The sequence below is a fragment of the Carcharhinus amblyrhynchos genome, chromosome 4 (assembly GCF_965287045.1).
Source record: "Carcharhinus amblyrhynchos chromosome 4, sCarAmb.v2.hapA, whole genome shotgun sequence".
In the NCBI taxonomy this organism is placed as follows: domain Eukaryota; kingdom Metazoa; phylum Chordata; class Chondrichthyes; order Carcharhiniformes; family Carcharhinidae; genus Carcharhinus; species Carcharhinus amblyrhynchos.
The window spans coordinates 39,230,154-39,256,624 of record NC_137327.1 but is presented as its reverse complement, the minus strand read 5'-3'; the positions used below and the strand labels follow the sequence as shown (position 1 = coordinate 39,256,624).

Below are 26,471 nucleotides of genomic sequence, written 5' to 3'. Positions count from 1 at the left end.
CGGAATTTTCACAAAGAAATTCTAAGTGTCAAATTTGCCTGAAAACTGGAGTAATTCACACTGTTTTTTTTCAGTGGGAGTTCGGAGAAGAATCGCCCAAACTCTGTGCACTGCAGAGGCACCAGCATGAATATCATCAAGTTTCAGGGAACGGCGCCTATCCTTGCTGGTGAGGCTAAAATCAGAGCGCTGAGCGGGCTACTGCGTGTGCACAAATCTGTCAGCGCCGAGATCGGAGCATGCACAGTGGCCTCCCAATTGCTGCCCAGTGTGATCGATAACCAGCCCTGTGATCCCCGTATTACTGGCTCTGCGCCCCCATGGCCCGATTGCTGGCCCAGCCCTGACCCCCCCCCAGCACTCCATGATCTCTAGCTTCCCTTCCACTAACCCCCCCTCTCCCCCACCGGTTTTCCCCTCCACTGCAGTCCCAACCATGCCCCCCTTCGCAGTGCTGAACCCCACACCCCCATCCACTGGCTGACACCCCCAAACCCCCCCTTCCCCCTCCCCCAACTAGTCTGCCCCGATCATTAGCTTTCCTGTTTCCCAATCCCTATACAGAGTGGCAGCGGGACCCCCTCCACCCCCAAGGATCGTCCCCATAGACCCCACTTCTCATCATGCCCTGCCGCCTTGGCATTGGGCACTATCCAATGCCCGACAGGCAGTGCCAAGGTGTCCCATGTGCATTGGTACTTTGCCCCTTGGTTAGTGCCAGAGGGCACAGGCTGGCACATCCTCTCGCTATCCGACCCTCTGGATGGCCCCGATTGTCCCCACTTCACTCAGCGGGGTCGGGCTGCTAGCTCCCCCAAAGTGGGGAGCTAGTATAATTCCTGCTGGAGTGTAATACTCTGGCGGGGTGAGAGATGCTAGCGGGCATGGAGACTTCAGTCACGGGCCCGCTAATTGTATTGAAATCATATTCAAATGGCCATTTAAACAGTCGTTCTGCCACCCCTGCCGATTTCTGGTGTGCAGCAGACACTGCCAGAAATCTGGCGCTGGGAGACGCAAGCGCGGTGCGAATGCTCGCGCGAACGCTGCAAATGGGCCGACAATCTCCCGGTCCGCTGCATGAAAATAATTAGTGCAGTGGGATGGGAGAATCGTGGCCATGGTTCTCAAAATGACAAAGGTAATATCAGCTACACAGAAAGATGTACAATTTACCCTAAGTCTGTTCTCTTCCAAAATGTTTGTCAAGTCTGTATCAATGGCATCCTTTCTTTCATCACTACCATAAGAATCAATTAAGCCAGATTTAATCCTTCCTTCCTTAAAAAAAATCAAACAGCGACTGAGAAAAACTTTGATTTCACTTATTTGAGACATTTGTTCCAAATCAGAAAAAATGCTGACTGAAAATCATTAACTAAAAATTCCTGTGATTTCAGAGCTAAAACATCCTCAATCCTGCTCTTGTGTGTCAACACGACATACTTTTGCAATTTCAGCACCTGGTGGAACATTTATAACCTGCTTATTACCACAGAACTGGCTTAAGTAACTTAAAAGATGAATCATACCATGGTAAACCTATCCTATTTCTGCCTGTATCATGAGATTTTCCTGAGGTGTGTCCTTGATTGTAAAAAATAGATGCAGCATCAAATGCTTTTTCTTGATTTTTTAATCAATTCTTTGTGTCTTGTGCATTTTGCATGCATGGCCACGGCTCTTCAACCTTCACACTTAATGGAAAAGTATTGATGAACACAAGGCACGTTTAGCCACGAATTTACTGATTTTACAAAGCCAATTTCTAAACCCTGGATTATGCTTGTACCAGTTGTCACTGTGAAGTACAGCAGTACTTTGTAAATAAAAACAGTATCTTCCTGAGATATAATGTGGTGAAGGGTCACCACCAATGTTCTCCGCCGAAAATTAGAGATATTGTTCATGAACTGCATTTAGACTTGGTTATAATGATTAAAAGGAATATCACTGCCTCTATCGTAGCACTGCCATTAGCACAAGGGCAATGAACGCACAGTTGCACCAAAGGAATAGAAGACTTTTTCTCCTGGGTTCTTTAACTTGCTTGCAGCTTTATTCTAGGGATTAATTTTAACTTTGTGGGTGGCTATCACACATAAAATTAATGTGACTAGATAAAAGCAGAAAGTAATCATTCTGTACTGTATTGTCACGGCAGAATCACTGAATTGTTAGGAATTTTAGGAAGGATAGACGGGAGGAAAAAGGGGGAGGGGTAGCTCTGCTGATTAGGGATAGTATCAAGGTGGTAGTAAGGGAAGATATAGGCTCCATAGAGCAGAACGTGGAATCGTTGTGGGTGGAGATAAGGAACAGTAACAGGAGGAAGACGCTGGTGGGTGTGGTCTATAGGCCCCCAAATAATAACTTGGAGGTGGGGCGGGCTATAAACACACAAATAAATGATGCGTGCAGGAATCGAACAGCAATAATTATGGGGGATTTCAATCTACATATTGATTGGTTGACCCATGTCGGACACAGTGGGCTTGAGGAAGAGTTCTTGGAATGCTGCTGGGATAGTTTCCTTGAACAGTGTGTGATGGAACCGATGAGGGAGCGAGCTGTGTAACGAGGCAGGTAGAATTAGGGACCTTGTTGTGAGGGATCCTCTTGGGAAGAGCGATCATTGTATGGTTGAGCTTTTCATACAGATGGAGGATGAGAAAGTAGGGTCCGGACCTGTGTCCTCTGTTTGAACAGAGGGGAGTACAATAGGATGAGAGAGGAATTGGCAAATGTAGATTGGGGGCACAGATTGGTCGGTAGGACTGCTGAGGAACAGTGGAGGATCTTTAAGGAGATCTTTTTCAGTGCTCAGCAGAAATTTATTCCGATGGTAAAGAAGAATCATAGGAGAAGGGATAATCAGCCGTGGTTATCGAAGGAATTAAAGGAAAGTATTAAATTAAAAGCTGATGTGTTTAGAGTGGCTAAAAGTAGTGGGCCAGTAGAAGATTGGGAGAGGTTTAAAAATCAACAAAGATTGACAAAGAAAGGAAGGATAGACTATGAAGCTAAACTAGCACTAAATATAAAAAAGGATAGTAAGAGTTTTTATAAATATATAAAGAGGAGGAGGCTGGCTAGGGTGAATGTTGGACCCTTAGAGGATGAGAGGGGGGATTTAGTCGTGGGGGAATGAGGAAATGGCTGAGGCCTTAAATAAGTTTTTTGCCTTGGTCTTCACGGAGGAGGACGCGAATAGTTTGCCGGGTATTAAAGATAGAAGAATGGTAGGAGTTGAGGGCCTGAATGTGATCACTGTCACTAGAGAGGTAGTGCTTGATCGACTAGCGGGACTGATGGTGGACAAATCCCCAGGACCGGATGGAATGCATCCCAGGGTTCTGAAGGAAATGGCAGAGGTGATAGTAGATGCCTTAGTGATTATTTTCCAAACCTCGCTGGATTCTGGGGAAGTGCCGGAAGATTGGAAAATGGCTAATGTTATGCCGCTGTTTAAAAAGGGTAGCAGGCAAAAGGCAGGGAATTATAGGCTGGTTAGTTTAACGTCTGTTGTAGGAAAAATGTTTGAATCCGTCATCAAAGAAGAAATAGCGAGGCACCTTGAGAAGAATTGTTTGATAGAGCAGACGCAGCACGGATTCATTAAGGGGAAGTCGTGTCTGACGAATTTATTGGAATTTTATGAGGATGTGACTAGTGCGGTAGACAGAGGGGAACCGGTGGATGTGGTGTTTCTCGATTTTCAGAAGGCGTTTGATAAGGTGCTGCACAAGAGGTTGCTTCAGAAGGTTAGGGGCCATGGAGTTGGCGGTAAGGTGTTAGCGTGGATAGAGGATTGGTTGCCTAATAGGAGGCAGAGAGTTGGTATCAATGGGTGCTATTCTGATTGGCAGTTGGTGACTAGTGGAGTGCCCCAGGGATTGGTGCTGGGGCCTCAACTATTTACCATTTATATAGATGACCTGGTGGAGGGGGCTGAGTGTAGGGTGTCGAAATTTGCTGATGACACGAAGATAAGTGGAAAAGCAAATTGTGTGGGGGGTGTGGGAAGTCTGCGGAGGGATCTAGATAGGCTAAGCGAGTGGGCGAGGACCTGGCAGATGGGGTACAATGTTAGCAAGTGTGAGGTTATCCACTTTGGCAGGAATAATAGTAGGAGGGATTACTATTTAAAGGGCGAAAAGCTGCAGCATGCTACGGTGCTGAGGGACCTGGGGGTCCTTGTGCATGAGTCGCAAAAACCCAGCCTGCAGGTGCAGCAGGTGATCAGGAAGGCAAATGGGATGCTGGCCTTCATAGCAAGGGGGATTGAATATAAAAGCAGGGAGGTCTTGCTGCAACTGTACAGGGCACTGGTGAGGCCGCAGCTGGAGTACTGTGTGCAGTTTTAGTCACCGCACTTGCGCAAGGATATTTTGGCCTTGGAGGGAGTGCAGAGGAGGTTCTCTAGGCTGATACCAGAGATGAGGGGGTTGGACTACGAAGAGAGGCTGAATAGACTGGGTTTGTACTCGTTGGAGTTTAGAAGGATGAGGGGGGATCTTATAGAGACGTATAAGTTAATGAACGGGATGGATAGGGTAGAGGTAGAGAGATTCTACCCGCTCAGAAAGGAAAGCAGGACTAGAGGGCACAGCCTCAAGATAAGTGGGGGGGGGCAGTTTAGAACGGAGTTGAGGAGGAACTTCTTCACTCAAAGGGTGGTGAATCTCTGGAATTCTCTGCCCGTTGAAGTGGTGGAGGCTACCTCGCTAAATATATTTAAGACGCGGGTAGATAGGTTTTCGGTAGGCAAGGGGATTAAGGGTTATGGGGAGAAAGCGGGAAAGTGGAACTGAGCCACTTCAGATCAGCCATGATCTTATTGAATGGAGGGGCAGGCTCGAAGGGCTAGATGGCCTACTCCTGCTCCTATTTCTTATGTTATGTTCACAGAAGGAGGCCATTTGGTCTCTCGTGTCTGCACTGGCTCTTCAAACGAGCATCATGACTTAGTACCATTCGCCTGCATTTTCCTCGTCCCTGTGCATATTTTTCTATTCAGATAATCATCTAATGCCCTCTTGAATGCCTCAATTGAATCTGTCTGTACCAGACTTCCGGACCCAAACTACTTGTTATGTGAAAAGGTTTTCTTCTCACATCATATGTTTCTTTTTCAAATTTTATGAGCAGGAACCTTTTCTTCCTATCTACTCTGTCCAGCCCCCTCATGGGTTTGAACATCTCTATCAAATCTCCTCTCAGCCTTCTGCTCTCCAAGGTGAACAGTCCCAACATCTCTGATCTATCCTCATAACTTAAGTTTCTCATCCCTGGAACTGTTCTAGTAAACCTCTTCTGCATTCACATCCTTTCTATAGCGCGATGCCAGAACTGTACACAATATTCCAGTTGAGATCTAATAGAGTCTTGTATCAGTTCAGCATAACTTCCTTGCTCTTGTACACCGTGCCCTTATTAATAAAGCCCAGAGTACTATGTACTTTATTAACCGCTCTATCTGTCCCAGCACCTTCAATGATCTATGTACAAATACACCCAGGTCCCTCTGCTCCAACATCCCTTTAGGAATTTTACCCCCTATTTTATATTGTCTCTCCATGTTCTTCCTACCAAAATGCATCACCTCACACTTCTCCACACTGAACTTCATCTGCTACTTATCTGTCCTTTTGAAGTTCTACACTGTCTCTTTTACAGTTTCTAGTGCTTCCAAGTTTTGTGTCATCCACAAATGTTTAAATTGTTCCCTGGGCAACAAGATTTAGGTACTTAATACATATCAGGAAAAGCAAGGGTCCTAATACCAACCCCTGTGAACACCAGCACAACCTTCCTCCAGGCTGAAAAATATCCATTGACCTTTACTCCCTGCTCCCTATTATTCAGCCAATTTTGTATCCACATTGCTTTCCTTTTTATTCCATTAGATATAGCTGTTTCACAAATCTGTTGTGTGACACTATATTGAATGCCTTTTGAAAATCGATATACACATCAAACAGCATTACCCTCATGACCCTTTCTGCTACCTCCTAAAAAAAACTCCAGCAAGTTAGTTAAACATCATTTGCCCTTTAGAAAAAGAAATGCTGATTCTTTCTAATCAAACCAACTTTTTCCATGCGACTAATAATTCTATCCCAAGCAATTGTTTCTAGTAGCTTGCCCACTACTAATGTTAAAGTGACAGGCCTGAAATTGCTTGGGCTATCCTTACTATCTTTTTTGAACAAGGGCATAATATTTACCATTCTCCTCTCCTCTGGCACCTCCCCTGAGCCTAAAGACTGAAAAATAATGGCCAGCACCCCTGCAATTTCCATTCTTATTTCCTTCAATATCCTCATGTCATCCAGTCCTGGTGCCTTATCAACCTCCAGTACGACAGCTATCCAAAACTTCAATTATGAAGCCTTCTAGAGTTCCCCTGTTTGTCTCCATGTCCTGCACAGCATCTGCCTCTTTTGTAAAGACAGATGCAGAGTGTTCATTTAGTATCTCAGCCATGCTCCTGCCTCCATGTATAAATTCCTTTTAGGTCCCTAATCAGCCCTATTTCTCCTTTTAGCATTATTTTACTATTTACATGTTTATAGAAGACTTTAGGATTCCCCTTTATGTTGGCTGCCAGACTTTTCTCATAATCCCTCTTCACTTCTCTAATATGCTTTTTTACCTCCCCACTGAACCTTTTGTACTCCTTTTGGCTCTTGAATGTACTTTCTATCTGACACCTATCATAAGCACACTTTTTCTTCCATATTTTAATTTCTATCTTCTTTTTCATCCAGGGAGTTCTGGATTTGTTTGCCCCTATCTTTCCCTTTTAAGGGAATATACCTTGTCCAGACCATTTCTTTTTTGAAGGTAATTCGTTGTTCAGCAACTGTTTTTTCCCATTAGCCTTCCTTTCTAGTCTAACTGGCCTAGCTCCCCAGTTAATTACTCTTATTATGGATTGCCTATTGTCATAGAGTCATAGATGTTTACAGCATGGAAACAGGCCTTCTGGGCCAACTTATCCATGCCACCCCTTTTTTAACCCTCAAGCTAGTCCCAATTGCCCATGTTTGGCCCTTATCCCTCTATACCCATCTTACTCGTGTAACTGTCTAAATGCTTTTTAAAAGACAAAACTGTACTACTACCTCTAGCAGCTTGTTCCAGTCACTCACCGCCCACTGTGTGAAAGAATTGCCTCTCTGGACCCTTTTGCATCTCTCCTCTCTCACTTAAACCTATGCCCTCTAGTTTTAGACTTCCCTACCTTTGGGAAAAGTTATTGACTATCTAGCTGATCTATGCCACTCATTATTTTACAGACCTCTGTAAGATCATCCCTAAGCCTCCTACACTCCAGAGAAAAAAGTCCAGTCTATTCAGCCTCTCCTTATAACTTAAATCATCAAGTCCCAGTAGCATTTGAGTAAATCTTTTCTGCACTCATTCTAGTTTAATAATATTCTTTTCTACTATCATCCTAAAGCTTACGATACAATGATTGATTACTGTCTCCTATATGTTCCTTGCTGACATTGATCTATTTGGACCTTCCTTGATCTATTTGGCCCACCTCACTTTTAAGAACCAGGTCCAACAGTATATCCTTTCTTGTTAGACTGGGTATATACTGTTGCAGAAAATTCTCCTAAAGACACTATTGGAACTTGTGCCCCTCTCTATCCTTTACACTACCACTGTCCCAGACTATACTTGGGGAATCAAATTCCCCCATTATAACTACACCATAATGTTTGCATCTCTCTGTAATTTCCCTGTAGATTTGTTCTTCTACATCTTTCTCACTAGTTGGTGGTCTATAGACTACATCAAGGAATGTTGTTGCACCCTTTTTGTTCCTTAGCTCCAGTCAAATTGATTCTGTCCTTGAATCCTCTGGGACATCCTCTTTTTCAGCATTGCAATGCTCCTCCTAACCAGTACCACCGCTCTCATTTTCTAGCTTTACTGAACACCTTGTACCTCAGAAATATTTAACATTCAATCCTGTCCTTCCTCGAGCCAAGTCTCTGTTATTGCCACAACATCATATTTCACAACAAAAACAGAAAACGCTGGAAAATCTCAGCAGGTTTGACACCATCTGTGGAGAGAGAATACATACAATGTTTTTAGTCAAGGTGACTGGACGCAGGGGTGTTTCCTCTGGCTGGAGGGCCTAGAACGAGAGGTCACTGTCTCAGGATACGGGGTAGGACTGAGATGAGGAGAAACTCCTTCAGTCAGAGGGTGGTGAACCTTTGGAATTTGCTGCCATAGAAGGCTGTGGAAGCCAAATCACTGGATATATTTATTATGGAAACAGATAGATTTCTAGACTCAAAGGCATCAAGTGTATGGGGAGAGCATTGGCATAGTATTGAAATGGAAGATTAGCTATGATCATGTTGAATGGTGGAGCAGGCTCGAAGGGCCGAATGACCTTTTTCTATGTTTCTGCGTGATAATGGAGAAAGGGGATGTTACAGAGATGGAAATAAGCAGTCCTTGTCATGGAGAAGTCAGAGTGATCAGTGGCAATAGTATAAGATTTGTGACAGGCACTCAACACAATGATTTTGATCTTGCCAGTGTTAAGCCTGAGGGAATTGCAGGTCATCCAAGACAGAAAATGTCATAACAACGGAAATGTGGCAATGATAAGCAGCTGCTGCATCATTTAAAAAACATTAGCCCTGCTCTCAATCTAAATCAACAAATTCGCAAAAAGTGTTGGTCATTTCTGAAGAAGCTTTCCTTCCATATTGCCAACAGGCAGATCTCGGGATACAACCCTCTGATATCGGCAGACTCCTGTCGAAACCGGGATGGTCAGGAACATTACCCCAGTCTCAACTCTTCTAGTGACAACTGCATGATGGAGATGAAGTGATAATGCAAGTTCACTTACCCACTTTTAAGCAAAATTTTCAAGTGCACCTGCAAATTCCCCCTCTGCCCACCCAAATAATAACCACTGCATGTACCATGTGTCAGGGGTTTCAGAGTGGATATAATTTAAATGATGTGAATTTAGTTCATTTAAAATAGCTGGTCCGAAATTCTGCTTTTCTGGAACAGAACAGGGTCACGATTAGCGCAAGAGCTGCAGCTATTTTGCCCTTTGACACTGAGTTTAAAGTTCAATGAGCCAAATCTACCAACACTGCCAATGACGACAAGAGCAAGGAAATCTAGCCCAGAAGTGAAGTGCAAGCCAGGAAAATAAAGATTATTTTTAAAGTACACTGTTCCCAAACGATGTGGAAACATATGCTTGGAGCCCTGCCCCATTGAAGACGTAAATTCAGATGTGTCCAAGGCAATATAGAAACATTGGGCGCTGCCAATTTGACCAGTTGATAAGTGCGCAAAGACAAGGAAAAGCCCAGTTTTTTTTTGCCCAATCTGTGTTGAATTAACAGACTTGAGTTTGTATTAGTAGGGCAATTAGACCAATGCAGTGTCCTAGTGCAAAGAAAGACTCATGTTAAGCATAGGTGCTGCTTCTGATCACTAACCTGTTGGAAAGTGCCTGCAGGATTGAATTTTATTGCATACAGCCTGAACTCATTTCCTGAACACCATATGTTTGGCCCTTTGTATACTAAGAGGAACGTATTCAGTTTTAAGGTTCAAAAACTGGGTATCCATAGCATCCCTACAGTGCAGAAACAGGCCATCTGGCTCATCGAGTCTGCAATGACTCTCTGAAAGAGCTCCTCCCCTCTGCCCTACCCCTGTAGCCCTGCACTTTTATCAAGGTCAATCTGCCTAAAGTGCACATTGTTGGACTGTTGGAGAAAAACCGGAGGACCCGGAGGAAATTCATGTAGACAGTCACGCAAGGCCAGAATCAAACCCGGGTATATGGCACTGTGAGGCAACAGTGCTAACCAATGTACCACTGTACTGCCCCATAGGTTGCGTTCGTAACAAACCACTTTATACTACACACCACTGTTTTAGGTTTCCATGGTCCTGGAGACATTTTTAAAATTCTCTCCGTTCCACTTCTGTAGGTGGTAATTCATGCTAGGATATGATTCCCAAGGCAGTAGCAGTTCTTCATTCCTTCTCCTTTCTTTTGACTGATGTAGATTAGAGCAAGAATCATAATTCTATGTTCAGTAGTTACAGAGTTGAAAAACATATAGCTCTGATGTTTCTATCATACCTATAAATCATGTATTGAGTTGCTATATGTTCCATAGTCTCTTCAGGGTGAACACAGTCGCATTTTCTTGTTCTAAGTAAAATATCTACACCTTCCATGGTCTGTGCACATGCAGTTCACAGAAGATCGAACTGAGAGCTATTATGCCATGGATTACAGAGTTATACATTTTACAAGCTCCAATTTACTGACATATACACAAATTTAGTTCAACAACACAACTAATTACCATCATAGTTACCCCACAGGGAGACAAGGGCCTTGTGATATTATCACTAGAATAGTAATCCAGAAACTCAGCTAACGGTCTGGGGACCCGGGTTCAGATCCCACCACTGCAGATGGTGGGATCTGAATTCAATAAAAAAATCTGGAATTAAGAATCTACTGACGATCATCATCATTGTCAATTGTCGGAAAAATTCATTTGATTCACTGTCCTTTTTCCAGGAAGGAAATCTGCAGTCCTTAATTGGTCTGGTCTACAGGTGACTCCAGAGTCACAGCAATGTGGTTGACTCTCAACTGCCCTCGGACAACTAGGGATGGGCAATAAATGCTGGCCAGCCAGTGACACTCATGACCCGTGACTGAATAAAAAAATTCCTGTCGTGGCTGCTGATGTATAAAAGCTCAACTCTCTGCACAAGTAAAAATAGTATGGAAGAATGTAAATGCATTGGGGACAATTCAGAGGAAGTTTATTAGATTGATGCCTGGAATGAGTAGGTTGTCTTATGAGAAAAGATTGGACAAGCCGGGCTTGTTTCCACTGGAGTTTAGAAGAGTGAAGGGTGACTTGATTGAAGTATGTAAGATCCTGAATGGTCTTAATAAAATGGACGTAGAAAGGATATTTCTTGTTGTGGGTGAGTCCAAAGCTAGGGGACATGGTTTTAAAATTAGGGGTTTTAGGACAGAGATTAAGATAACTTCCTTCTTTTACAGAGTTGTTCAGCTTTGGAATTCTATGCTGCAGAAGGCAGTGGAAGCAGGGCCACTGCTTATTTTTGAGGTGGAGGTAGATTTATTTGCTTGCCTAACAAAAATCTAAGGTTATGGTTGGTAGCTGAGAATGTAGAACTTGAAACAAAAATTCTCAAAACTTGGATCAGGGACTGAACGGTCTATTTTTGTTCATATTTCATATGTTCATATTCATAACTTATCATGTAAGCCACAGGCCATATTTTAATAGCAGGCACAAGCTGTTTTTATGAGACAATTCAACATCAGCCTGGGTGCATTATTTTCATTGGAAGACACATTGCATGGGCACTACGTTAGCAAGCACAGTGGGTGGGATTTTACAGCCTTGCTTGTCCCAAAAAAGTAAAATCCCACCCTAGGTCAATGGATCTTTCCATTGTCCATCCCTTGCCCGCTCCGATTCCCGTGGCAGGCGAGGTGATAAAATTCCAGACAATGAGTTTCCTCTCACGTTAAGCAATATTTTGAGACCAGCCTGTAGAGCAAAATAATTTTTTTTAAATGAGCACTAAATTTTCATAAGCATCTCCTAATACTTTGGCACAACTGAGATGGAAGATACTAAGAAGGTCTTGAGAAGAAACAGAAAAGTCTAAAAATATTTCATCAGAGCTACTGACAATATTACCAGTGGAAATTTGAAGGTCTTAAGCATACCTCTTGCTTTCTTGTGACACAGTGAAAAGTCTGACAACACCAGGTTTTAGTCCAACCTATTTATTTGATAATATACTCACAAGCTTTCGGGGTTAGCCCCTTCGTCAGGTGAATGGAGAGTTCTGGCCTCAGACAGAACATATAAAGCACAGACAGTTTAGAGATTACTGATTAGAATGCGAATCCTTACACCTAACCTGCTGTTCAAGACCTGAAGTGGCTGATAATGTGAGTGGAAGGAGCACTGATCACAGTTTAAAGAGATGTGTATTGTCTCCAGACAGTACAGTAAGTGAGGTTTGCAAACCCAGGCAAGTCACGGGGGTTACAGATAGTGCGACATGAACCCAAGATCCCTGTTGAGACTGTCCTCATGTGTGCGGAACTTGGCTATCAGTCTCTGTTCAGCGACTCTGCGCTGTCGTGTGTCGTGAAGGCCACCTTGGAGAATGCTTACCAGAAGGTCAGAGGCTGAATGCCCGTGACTACTGAAGTGTTCGCCAACAGGAAGGGAACAGTCTTGCCTGGTGACTGTCGAGCGATGTTTGCAAACGGGTTTGCAAAACCTCACTTACTGTACTGTCTGGAGACAATACACATCTCTTTAAACTGTGATCAGTGCTCCTTCCACTCACATTATCAGCCACTTCAGGTCTTGAACAGCAGGTTAGGTGTAAGGATTCGCGTTCTAATCAGTAATCTCTAAACTGTCTGTGCTTTATATGTTCTGTCTGAGGCCAGAACTCTCCATTCACCTGACGAAGGGGCTAACCCCGAAAGCTTGTGAGTATATTATCAAATAAATAGGTTGGACTAAAACCTGGTGTTGTCAGACTTTTCACTGTGTTAAGCCAGTCCAACGCCGGCATACCCACATCATTTCTTGTGACACACAGAGATATATTTGTAGTGACTACTGAGTATGTCTTTATTCAACAGGGTGGCAAACTACCAGGATAACGCTTCCTGCTACACACCACTTATATTGACATAGCTTCAGGCTGTGGTGTTGTGAATCAGATTACACCTGAGAGGAATCTCTAGAATGGTCTGTTCTCCAGTGCCACAGTCAATAGGTTTATTACATAGAAACATAGAAAATAGAGGCCAAGGTAGGTCATTCAGCTCATAGAACCTGCTCCGCCATTCATTTTGTTCATGGCTGATCATCAAATTCAATATCCTGTTTCCCCCTTCCATCCATATCCCTTGATCCCTTTAGCTCCAAATGCTATATCTAGTTTCTCCTTGAAATCACTCAATGTTTTGGGCTGAACTACATTCTGTGGTGGTGAATTCCACAGAATCTCACTCTCAACTCCATTCTAAAAAGTTTACTCCTTATCTTCAAGTTATGATCCCTAGTTCTGGATCCCCCTACCATTGGGAACATTCTTGAATCTACCCTATCTAATTGTGGTACCATGGTCACATTTTCATCTTATTTTTCAACCAATTTGTGACAAATTACAGGCAAATGATAGAGAAAAATAGTGCAGCAAGGTTGGTGCCAAATCAATACCTGTTTATCATTTTCTCAGCTCATAAGGTTGAAATAATTAATGTGTTAATGTCCAAAGTTGAAATTCCCTACTCCTCCACAAGTGGCCCACCTGTAAAAATCAACATCGGGTTGCAAGATGGTGTACAATAAACTTGTGAGGGTTTCAGATGTACCCAGGAATCAGACAGGAAACTAGCTGGAGTCTATGAAACGGTGAGCACTCATTAAAGGAGTTATTTTGAAATGAGGGAAAGTACTGACTGGGGTACCTCAGGGACTATGACAGTTTCTAATTTACATAAGTGACTGCAATTCAGAAACTCAACATCAACTTGCATTTATCTAGCTCCTTTAATATAAATGAAATGTTGTCAGGTGCTTCTTAGAGTTGTAAGGAAAATATGGATGTTGAGCGACAGAAGGTGGTATTAAGAAGGGTGACCTAAATTTGGCAAAAGCTGAAATTTAAAGAATTATGTCTGGCAAATTTAAGGAAGGGTTGGCTAAGGTCAAGTGTAATATCGACATGCTGTACTTGGTTGAAGTTACATTGTGGCTTCATTTGAAGCAGTATTTTAAAGAGGTATCTCAGCCTTTTGGCTAAGATACAAATGAGATCAAGCCTTGCAGGAGGTGTAATGCCTACTTCAATCAGCTTGGATCAGGTAGATCAAGCCCAAGACAGGAAGTGAGAGCCCCGACTTGTCAGCTTGGATTGGGAACGTTTTACTTGATGAGACTTTGAATTGAACTTTGATTGGATTGAATTGGATGTATAAACAAGAAGAAAAATGACCAGTAACACCTTTTAGCTAAGATCAAGTGTAGTATCGACGTGCTGCACTTGTTTGAAGTCATGAGGTAACACTGAGGCTTCATTTGAAGCAATTTTTTAAAACAGCATCTCGGCCTTTTGGCTAAGATGCAAATGAGATCGAGCCTTGGAGATGGTGCAATGCCTACTCCAATCAGCTTGGATCAGGTAGATCAAGCCCAAGACAGGAAGTGGTGAATCTGTCTTGTCAGCTTGGATCTGGAATGTCTCACTTGCTGAGACTTTGAATTGGACTTTGATTGGATTGAATTGGATATATAAACAAAAAAAAAGCCACTAATAGTGGGGGAGAGGAGAGTGGTGCAGGATACATAAAAGTCCAAAGTTAGGAAACAAAGATCAAGGGGCATGTTTGGTTAAAGAAATAGGCACAGGGAAGTCTATAAAGGACATAAAACGCAACATTGTGAATGTTAAGTGCTAGGATTTGGGGATTGGAAACTAAGGTACAGGCTGAGCAGGATTTGAGGTACGATAGAAGATGGGAAATAGAGTTTTGGATGAAGGAAGTTTATGGAGAATGGAAGGTAGGTCAGAAAAGCAATAGAATTATTGGACTGATATTTTCTGAGTGTCAGAAATCTGACATCGGGATGATATGTTGATCCTAACCTTATCCACATCACCAAGGTACCCACTGGCTCAACTTTATGTAGATAGTTTCCTAATTAGCCACTTTAGTATTTGTCTTCCAATTAATGATGTAGAATGGATTCCTGATGCAACAAGCCCAATGAGAGGGCCTGCGCCACTGACTGGGCAACAGCCTTAGTGGGCATTACTGAGGCAGAAAGATAACAGGAAATCCCCCCACAGGAATGGTTTTGACCATGGCTGCCATCTTTTCATGCTTGTATCTCATTCGTTGGGCAGTAAGACATGGGACTGATAGTCCCTTGTCCTGCCACAAGGTGGCAGCCTCCAAATTCTGCTGGACTCTGCAGTCAGCAAAGGGTTGGTCTGATGCCAGGAAATTGCCAAAAGGTTCTGAAAATGGCCACTGTGGGACCCTAATTGGCCTAATAGGTTGCATATCTCCATGTAATGGGTTGACGATTCCTGTGGCAGCCTGTCCCTGAGCAACTGAACTGGCAGCAAGACTGTGTCAACAAGCTGGCCAGTATGCAACTTTCTGAATATCCTTTGAGACTTGATTACCTGTAAAGACTCACTTTCCAAATTTCGTAAATTGAGTTTATGTCTTTACATGCCCTGTTTGTGACTAAAACTTCCACTCACCTGACGAAAGAGCAGCAAGTGCTCCAAAAGCTAGTGGCTTTTGCTACCAAATAAACCTGTTGGACTTTAACCTGGTGTTGTGAGACTTCTTACTATAAAAGTTTAGGCACAGAGAGCTTGGTGGCCACCAGCAGCACCATCCTCACCCTGCTCTGAGTCTGCAGATATGGTTCCAAATGGTGATCCATTTCTGTGACCATTTCTTTGGTGAAACACAGCCACTCTTGGCTTATGTGAATGTTGGAGAAGTGCCCCTGTAGACCCAAAGGTTTGTGGGGGGGGGGGGGGGGGGGGAGTGTACAATCTCTCGCTGACAGTCCTCTGCCTTCCTGTGTGAGTAGCTTCTCCTTCTTGTTGCCTCTGCTCCATCTTCCTCTGATGCTGCAGCCCAAGGAGAATGCAACTATAACCCAATGACAGGGAAGGATGGTATAATCAGAGGACTTTCAAGAAGGATACAACTCATTCCAAATGTTCAAACCACTCCCCTTTTGACACAAGCAACGTCTCACATTTCTTCCAACAACACAGTGCTTCTACTAACTCCACAATAAAAAGTAGATAACCAATATTACTTCATCTGCAAGTTGGATGGCGATGTTCTTAAATAGAGCTGTACATGTTTGAGGTAAGAATGTCAACAACAGTAAGGTCCAAAATGTCAGGCTGGCATCAAATCAGTGTCAGCCACTGACTAATGTGCCCATGTTGTATACTTCCAGCATAAGCCTGGAATACCTATGCTATAAACTTTGAAATATGGTGATCGGCATATGCTATGCTGGGAGTGATTAGAAATGGCCACCCCACCGCATTTTTTTTTACTTCAACTGGCTTCTCCTGTACCACCAAACCACTCAAGCAATGGGGCCAAACTTTGCAGTCATACTCTTCTTGGTGAGACCATTGTTAGATTGTGGTGAGACCATAGTTAGATTGTGTGTACATTTACCACAATAGTAACTTTCTATTCTCAAGGAAACAACACATTACATAAGCCTCTTCATTTTTGGGGGCTTTTAAACAACTAATTGAGTTGAAGATCGTAGCTTCAGAAAGGACCTACCTTTGAAATTGGGATTCAGTAAATCTTTACGGTGAGAGCAAAGCAGTGCACTCCCATATACCAGGTCAAGTGCACAAAGCAGAAGATGATACGAGTTAACAAGATCATCACTGATCATGGGGAAATTTCCTATACAAGAAAAAGAAAACCTGTTAGTACTTGTTAACAAACACTACTATTTACATCATTAGATATTTACAATTTTACTATACGTGATTTTATGTCATGTATATGGTGTTACTGAAATTTTAATCAGTAATTTCTTATTTTGAAAGATTCTAGAGAAACTATTCAATATTTTTGGAATAGAAAATAGCCTTCTAGCAAACTCAATATGGATTTTGAGGAAGCCCAGGAACTACAACATGAGTATGCTGACTTCTTGGCCAGATGATTCAGTATTATGATTCCCAACTCAGGCTTAGTTATGGTCAAATTCAAGATTTCTTAATCAATGCAACTTCACTCTTAATAATGACTAGCAATGGGACTAGAGTGAGTCTAGGGACTGCTCCAACTTTCTGACTGGGGAAAACAGAGAAACAATAAGAAGGTTATTCTGTCTGAAATGAGCAAAATAAATCTTTCACATAGTTGATTTGTCTCCGAATCACAGTCGTGTATCACGGCCTTGAATATAACCATAGTAACAAAGGCAACATCAAAACTTGTATACTATCTGTGCCTAATAAACAGTTGAAAACAATTCTTTCCATTTTATTTCATGAACAACTCTGTTCATTTACAAGCATATACATGGGCATGGGATTTTGATGATGCAGGTTAAAAACTGCGCTTGGAGTAGCAATTTTGGCATTTGGTGGATCTTTATTTTCAAAGGCAATTGGGCAGGATGTTCCAGCCGCGCTAGTCCCACAAACAGAAAATCCCACCTGAGATCAACAGGCCTTTGCAAGGTCTGCCCCCTGCCTGCTACGATTCCCATGGTGTATGGAAAAATTCCCCCAAAGACCTTGAAAGTGAAATGATTTCCAGAAATGTTATGGGCTTGCAATGGGTTTCATACAAAGATATACAGATTATCACAATTTGCAAAAACGCCTTTAACAATTAACAAGATATATTACGTCAAGCATCTCTGTGATTAATACTCAGGGGGGTGTTAAGCAAACTAGAAAGGAGGGGACAATTGAGGGACCCTGAAATGAGAATTAAAGAAGAATTAAAGAATTCTTATTTCAGAATGACAAATGGGTGGTGTCTACAGCTTAGAGGGAAGGTTTTCTCCAAGGGGGACCAGGTCAGACTACCTTAGTGCATGGAAAACATAACTATGCAGGAAGGTGGCCTCACCAGAGAGAGGATGTAGAGGACTTTTGTCATAATTGTATTGGGCGGCCAATAATCCAGATCCACAAGGAGGAAGTCACCTTTGAGACATACAGGAAGGTTAGCAGAGCACAGGCAGTGCATGCAGATAGATTTTATAATACCTTGCCAAACATCCAGCAGAGGGATGTACTCAGCACTCACTCAGAAGGTGATGAACCTTTGTAATTCTCTGCCACAGAGCTGTATGGAAGTTCAGTTACTGAGTTCAAGGTGGAAATCGATAGATTTCTGGATATTAATAACATCAAAGTATATGGCGCAAGAAGTAGATGATCAACTACTATCTGTTTGAATGGTGCGGCAGGTGCAATGGGCGAAATGGCCTACTTCTGCTCCTATTTCCAATGTTACTACTGGATAGTTCTGGTAAATAACTTCAACAATTGGGCTGAGGTGGTTCCATGTAAGGCAGCTATCACCCTAACGACAACAAAACTCCTAGAGAAGGAGGTATTTTTCAGGACTGGAAATGGAATCAGATCAGGTGATGCAAACGATTCTGAGACTGCTGGACACTGTAGGGAAATAGCACTTAAGATATAATCCACAGTCCTCAGAAACTGAACCCTAACAGGAAAGTTTAGGAAAGAACTGAATGAACAAAAGAAAAAAAAGGATGAAGTATTACCACTGGTCTTGATGAACATAACATAAGAACATAAAAAATAGGAGCAGGAGTAGGCTATCTAGCCCCTCGAGCCTGCCCCGCCATTCAATAAGATCATGGCTGATCTGAAGTGGCTCAGTTCCACTTTCCTGCTTTCTCTCCATAACTCTTAATCCCCTTGCCTACCAAAAACCTATCTACCCGCCTCTTAAATATATTTAGCGAGGTAGCCTCCACCACTTCAATGGGCAGAGAATTCCAGCGATTCACCACCCTTTGAGTGAAGAAGTTCCTCCTCAACTCCGTTCTAAACTGCCCCCCTCCTCTCATCTTGAGGCTGTGCCCTCTAGTCCTGCTGTCCTTTCTGAGCGGGAAGAACCTCTCAACCTCTACCCTATCCATCCCCTTCATCTTATACGTCTCAGTAAGATCTCCCCTCATCCTTCTAAACTCCAACGAGTACAAGCCCAGTCTATTCAGCCTCTCTTCATAGATCAAGCCCCTCAACTCCAGTATCAGCCTAGTGAACCTCCTCTGCACTCCCTCCAAGGCCAAAACATCCTTGCGCAAGTGCGGCGACCAAAACTGCACACAGTACTCCAGCTGCGGCCTCACCAGTGCCCTGTACAGTTGCAGCAAGACCTCCTTACTTTTATATTCAATCCCCCTCGCTATGAAGGCCAGCATCCCATTTGCCTTCCTGATCACCTGCTGCACCTGTAGGCTGGGTTTTTGCGACTCATGCACAAGGACCCCCAGGTCCCTCTGCACCATAGCTTGCTGCAGGTTTTCACCCTTTAAATAATAGTCCCTCCTATTATTATTCCTGCCAAAGTGGATAACCTCACACTTGCCAACATTGTATTCCATCTGCCAGGTCCTCGCCCACTCGCTTAGCCAATATTAAGGACTTGATGAAAACTAATATGACCTTTCAGACAACAGGGCATTTACCTCATGAGCAGATGACAGGGAGATCAAATGAGAACACCAGTATTTTTGTTAGTATCTGTTCTGACTGAAAGATAGGAAATGGAAGTAACTGAAGACAGATTTTTGGGACACCTGAAGAAACAATTAGAAGAACTCTACAGGTAAGCTGCAGGGAATACTGGCAGGAAACACTGCGCTAACAAAATGAATCTAGGACCACACAAACCACAGGAATGGGACATAGGGGGTCAGGTGATGGCAAGGAATTATGCTCGAGTGGGTCTGTTTGAACCATTGTATAAGAGACCGTATAACATATAGTGGAAAAAGGGAGCCTGATGGTATATGTGTTAAGACTAGCGAAGAAATTAAAATGGTTCCATACTATTCAAATGAAACTGTACAAACCCCAAAACAACAAAAATCAGAAGGGACTGTTACGAGTATAGTAAAATAATGGGCCAGAGAGGGTGAGGGTGCAGACCTTTGGTGATACAGGCACAAAGGGTCACCACCATTAGTCCCAGCCCTTTAGAATAAGGATAGCACAGTGGTTAGCACTGCTGCCTCACAGCACCAGGGACCCAGATTCAATTCCTGGTTTAGGTCACTGTCTGTGCAGAGTCTGCAAGTTGGCCCGTGTCTGCGTGGGTTTCTTCTGGGTGCTCTGATTTTCTCCTACTGTCTGGAAGACGTCCAGGTTGGGTGTATTGGCCGTGCTAAATTCTCCCTCAGTGTACCTGAACAGGCGCCGGAGTGTGGTGACTAGGGGATTTTCAGTAACATCATTGCAGTGTTAAAACAAGAGGTTGCGAACAGAAGGTTGCAAGCCCAGAAGATGTTAGCCCCAGAAGCCTGAAATATAACTTGAGAAGGCATAAGTGCCAAGGGCATGTAACATCTATAAATTAATAAACTGCCATATAACCAAATGGATCTGCATAGCTGGACTGTATAGAGGCATACGTAGACGAAATCTTTGTGCTTTTTTTCCCAGAAGGAGAAAGGAAAAGGAGGAAATAATGAAAAACGGGTCACTGCTTCTCTTGGGAATACTGTGGTGCAGAAGCACCACCTGTAACTGGATTGGTGTTCCTCAACAGTCACCCACCTGGGGAAAATGGCTGAAGCTGAAAATTTGACAATAATTTGGCTTTGATATAGATCTACTGGAACCTTAAGTTCAGCTAACATAACTAAATTACTGAATGATCTTGGCATAACTCAGCATATATCATGGGAATTAAAACATAGAATCATAGAATCCTATGGTGCAGGAGGCCATTCAACCCATCGAGTTTGCACCAATCACAATCTCACCCAGGCCCTATCCCCGTAACTCTATGCATTTACCCTAGCTGGTCCCCTTTACACTAAGGGGAAATTTAGCATAGCCAATTCACCTAACCTGCACATCTTTGGACTATAGGAGGAAACTGGAGCACCCGGAGGAAACCCATGCAGACACAGGGAAAATGTGCAAACTCCACAGAGACAGTCACTCAAGCTTGGAACTGAACCTGACAAAGTGAGGTGGAATTGTTACACAAAACATTAAAATTATCACATGAACGATATTAATTGATGGCGACAATTGTGAAGTTGGGGAATCACAATTCAAATAAATCCTGGGATAATATTTGAAAGCGAAGAAATGTATTGCAAAAATAGGCTATTTGTGATGGGCAATTTTTAGAAATTGACTCCATATTCAATGTGACACTGAAAGCCTATCAAAAAGCAGCTAACAAAACCATCAAACTGGGCAATTAAGTATGCATCTACACACTGTAAAACTGTAATACTTTGGAACCACTGCATCTGAATGTGCCCCCACATTCCTTGCAACTTTCTGACCACAACAAAACCTACCAGATATCATAACCAGGATCTTCCCCATTGAAAGCACTTTAATATGTCACTGATCTATTCATGAAACTTACATTATGTAAGAAGACACAGATTTGGGAAAGGATTTTGGTGGCAATCTTTGTCATGGGCGTGATCCGCATATTTCATTAGTAAGAGCAATAGCTATAGTAGCAGATAGCTGAAGCACACAAGAGAAAAGGCAGCAGCTGATAGCAGTGGCAGCATTGCACCGTACAAGACTCTGAGAAAATAAGTTTAATAAAGGATAGACTATAACGCAACAGCTAAACTTAAAAGAAATAGCAGCAACAGTAAGTAGCAATTTTTCAGAAGCAGCAATGCAAGGGTTAACGGGGGTACAGCTCAGAAGTTGAGGATGTTGTTTGTGAGTACGGTACCCCTGATTTTACTTAAAAGGGGGAGCTGGGTATTAATGTTTGTGAGCTCATTTGTAAATACCAACAACTTAAAAAGGGAACAGACTGCTGACTTTTCTAACTTATCAATGGTACAACAAAATATTAAAAAAGTGTCTTGCAGATTGACAATTTTCTCCACTTGGAACTGTTTAAGCCAATCTTTCAAACTAAGAGTATAAGGGAGGAGGTATGAGTTCACCCACCAACACTTTTAACAATTTCAATTAAACAAGCATCTCCGGGATTTATGTCTCGTATGCATCTCTCACGCTCGAACACATTGTTACAGCCGGTAATGCAGAGACAGAAACAAACTCAGTCACTTACCTGGAGCCTGAAATTTATTCCTGTTACAAGTGTCCTCTGATCCACTAGAGCTGCTATAATTACCTGGGTTTTTACCTCCCACGGGGATTACTTGAGCAACAGCTTTACAGGGATAGACTAGATTGGTATGCAATCGACACCTCTGTGCTCCAGATCCCCCAGATTACCGAAGATCAACACCAGCACAGAGTAGCTAATAAATATATATTGGCTCAGGTATTATATTAATCATGCAGTGATTAATCATAACCCAGACAGATAGGGAACAGACTAATGAACATCTATCTCACTAACCTAAAAGTGCATCCTATGACTTAACGAAAACGCTGACATGGGATATCTTAACATTTAATTTCACAAAATAAAACACTATTCACAAACTTCCATTTACACAAAATGTTATCATTGTACAGGTAAAATATTCAATGCAACTCATCTGATCCATTCTACTCATCATCAGCAAACTCTACAAAAAGTACAACCGTTGGTTGATTACTTGGAAAGTTTCCGTGATGCACAGAGCATTGATGTACACTTACGTCGTACCAAGCATTTGCCTATTTCATAAATCTAAAGGGATTAAAAGTTCCACCACAGAAGCAAAAAAAAACAAACCAAATATGTGTTTCTGAAGACCACAGACATTCCAGCAATCTGTACTGGCACCAAGCATGGAACTTCACATTTTTGTTGTAAAATCAGCTATCACCTGCTTGAGCATAAAAATTTCCACACTGCTAAAATCTGGATGGGGAAGAGCATGACCTGATGGGGTTGTAACCATTTAAATTGGGGGAGGGAATAATTAGTTCAGGACTGCAAACTCCAGAATGTAGTGTCAGCAAGCGGTAAGTTTAATTTGCGTAATTAGATGCAAGGGAGCTTAGACTTTAAAAATTAGCCTGAAATGTCCTGTATCCTGGCAGCATGATGCTTTGTCCTGCGCCAGTCGAATGTCCCATCTGTTTATGTGCCAGCACAATAAACAAGAGAGTGGACAGTGGGTGACAAAGGCTATCTGTTGACCACATGGCTCATGACTCTGGTACACAACCCATGCACATATGTACAGCAGGCATATAATGAAAGCTATGCTGCCACAGGAAGTGTGATCCAGCAAACCATAGGGGTGCTAAAACGACTTTTTCACTGTGTTGATGGTTCTGGAGGGGCATGGCTGTGCATATATCATGATTCAAAGTGATCCGTTACATGTTACAGATCTTACCATTGTGAGGGCACAGTCTTTGCCACTGGCGTCATAACATTCAAGGCTATGAATCAGGTGCTGGTAAATGGGACTGGGTGGGAGGTTAGGTGTTTCTCACGTGTTGGTACAGACTCGATGGGCCAAAGGGCCTCTTCTGTATTGTATGATTTTCTGAGCAATATAGCAACCTTTTGAGGAGGTGGAGAATGATGATAATGATGATAAACAGGAAGAGGAAAGACAGAGAATGCGACCAAAACAATTTATTTCTGGCCAGGCTGTTCACGATCAGCTCATCCAACCATAGAACCAGTGAATGCAATCCGAATTCCCCATTCACCAATGGTCCCACACCTTTATCTCCCTCTATTTCTGAACATCACAGCGTCCACTCAGTCACGATGCTAAAACAGAAGTCAACGGAAAACAAACATTCCAAATAAAAGGCATAATTCTCCCCGTGGCGGATTTCAGGGTCGGCAGAAGTGGAGAATCTAGCAGCAGGCAGAAAGTCAGAAACCTGCTGGCATAAAAACAGTTTGTAATTCTCCCAGTGGCAGTTTAATGGTGGGTCAATTTCCTCACTGCATTGTGGTGTGGACACCATTTGCATTCATTAATATCTCACGAATGATCATTCAAACAGCTGCTTGCCAGAATTTCTTCATGTCACCAGTTGACCAAAACAATCACATAGCCGTCAAATGCATTCACAAAAGTGCAATTTCTTTATAGTGATAGCAAACCCACGACCCAAAACTTATATCAACATTTCTTAACTTTTCTAACCCTACTGCTATGCCTGTATGCATCCCTGATATGCACAATAAAGGTGGAGGCAACTTGCTAACTGCAACTGATGTCTGTGATGACCTTGGCAGATGTTCTCTGGTGCTCCATGGCCTGGAGGGACCAGCCTGATAAGGGTATCCTTCCTGTGGCTGCAGGAGATAATGCACCTGGAGGGAGATCAAAATGCCTTGTCCCCATGCTACCTACATCTTGATGGTGCCCACTGGGGTGTTTGGCCATGAAGTGCAGGGCCAAGCACAAATCTGGCAAGACCTGCTGGACCAAAGTCTCTATGATGATCATCAACTTTCTTGGGCCATCCCTCTATTTGGAGATTTCATACATTAAGTTTGAAAGAAGTAACCAAAAAGATCTGAATGTCCCTCACAACTCATTGCCTAACACTGGACCACTGCATGTGCAGCTTCAGTAATACTAGCACTAAGAAATCCAGGAAACTTGAGTAATTAGTTTCTGTCACTATTTCCCACTGTTTTGAGAATTAAATGTTTCCTAGGCCCGATACAGAAGAAAAACTCCATCTATTCTCTTACTACTAATAGTTTTTAGAGGTATTTATGGAATGGCAACATTATATCTATACTGAAGTGACAGAAAATCAACAAATGCTATATTAATGATAATTTCAAACTAATGTCCTGTGAAATGAACTAACAAGTATACTTACATGCTGCTTTGGAATATGAAGCTACAGTGCCTATTTAAGTTAAAAGGAAGTTGTAACCACTGCGTTATAGAATTAGGTCATGGGGTGAATCCTACAGACAAGTCTAGACTTGTTGAGTATGTGGTGTTGCTAGTGATAAGAGGCAGAAAAGGTTGGTGGTATAGAAACAATAAACTATTCATACTGCACAATACAGCAGTCTGACTGTCGCTGGTGAATGGCCGAAGAAAAACCCCAAGAATATGTAACTCCCCATCATTCTCAACATTTAAACTGAAGTAAGAAAGAGCATGCACTAATTGCCACTAGTCCCCTGAATCTCTAACCTAAATCAAGATCAAATGAAGTAGTGAGGTTATTGCAGCTGACAACAATGTCAATAAGAACTGGAAATATGCAAAACATTCTATCTTCTCATCTTCAAGGTGCCCTGAAGGTAGTATTATTAATTATTCATTTATCTTATAAAACATTTTGTTTTAAAGAATGTCTTTATTAAAAAATTTCCATTTTACCAACAAATACCCAAAATCTAGTTCAGTACAGAGTGACCATTATTCCACACAAATATACAGAAAAGATCAATACATATTGATATTCATACAAATGGTTCAAATGATCAATCATTGCAACTGTTGGAGTCAGAGTACCCTCTCCTACAGATAATGAAAGGATACCAAAAAGAGTGGGGAATCTCAGAATAACAGGATAAAATCACAAGCAGTTGGCCCCATTGTGCACACCCTCCTCCACAGGATAACAGAGACAGAGCTACACAAAATATGGGGTCCCTTATGGGGTCATATGCAATCAGCTGGGGCCTAACTCACCATCCCAGGGCCTTCAAGCAACTAAAAGATAATCCAGAAAAAGGGGAACATCAGGATACTGTCATCAGTACAAGATGTGGTGTGGCAGTGCACGCTCTCATGCATAGGAACCAATAAGTTCAGGAACTTGATTTTCAAGTTTGCTGACAAGACTACCGTAGTGGATCGGATCTCCAACAATGATGAGACAGAGTACAGGAATGGGATAGAGAATCTGGTGAACTGACGTGACAACAATAATCTCTCCCTCAAGTCAACAAAATGAAGGAGATTGTCATTGACTTCAGGAAGCGTAAAGGAGAACATGCCCTTGTCTACATCAACCAGGACAAAATAGAAATGATCAAAAGCTTCAAGTTTTTAGGTGTCCAGATCACCAACAACCTGTCCTGTTCCCCGCCCCCCATGCCAACACTGTAACTATGAAAGCCCCCTAATACCTCTAATTTCTCAGAAGATTAAGGATATTTGGCATGTCAGCTACGACTTTCACCAACTTCTACAGATGCACCATAGAAAGCATTCTTTCTGGTTGTATCACAACTTGCGATGGCTTCTGCTCTGCCCAAGAAACTACAAAAGGTCGTGAATGTGGCCTAATCCATCACGGAAGCCAGCCTCCCATCCACTGACTTTGTCTACACTTCCCAATGCTTCGACAAAACAGCCAATGTAATTAAGGACCCCACGCACCCTGGACATTCTTCCACCTTCTTCCGTCGGGAAAAAGATACAAAAGTCTGAGGTCATGTAGCAAACAACTTAAGAACAGCTTCTTCCCTGCTGCCATCAGGCTTTTGAATGGGCCTACCTTGCATTAAGTTGATCTTTCTCTGCACCCCAGCTATGACTGTTACACTACATTCTGCACTCTCTCACGTCCTTCCCTATGAATGGTCTGCTTTATCTGCATGGCACGCAAGAAACAATATTTTTCACTGTATACTAATACATGTGACAACAATAAATCAAATCAAATCAAATCAAGCC

General features: G+C 42.6%; 1 protein-coding gene across 1 annotated transcript in view; it reads right to left on the bottom strand.

The window, feature by feature from the left end:
- Positions 1–26,471, bottom strand: part of rbl2 (retinoblastoma-like 2 (p130)) — a 126,141-nt gene that overhangs the window by 57,705 nt on the left and 41,965 nt on the right. Inside the window, exon 5 of the mRNA XM_080187002.1 lies at positions 16,451–16,579. Within this exon, the coding sequence (XP_080043128.1) occupies positions 16,451–16,579 (129 nt within the window). The remainder of the gene's footprint in view (positions 1–16,450; positions 16,580–26,471) is intronic.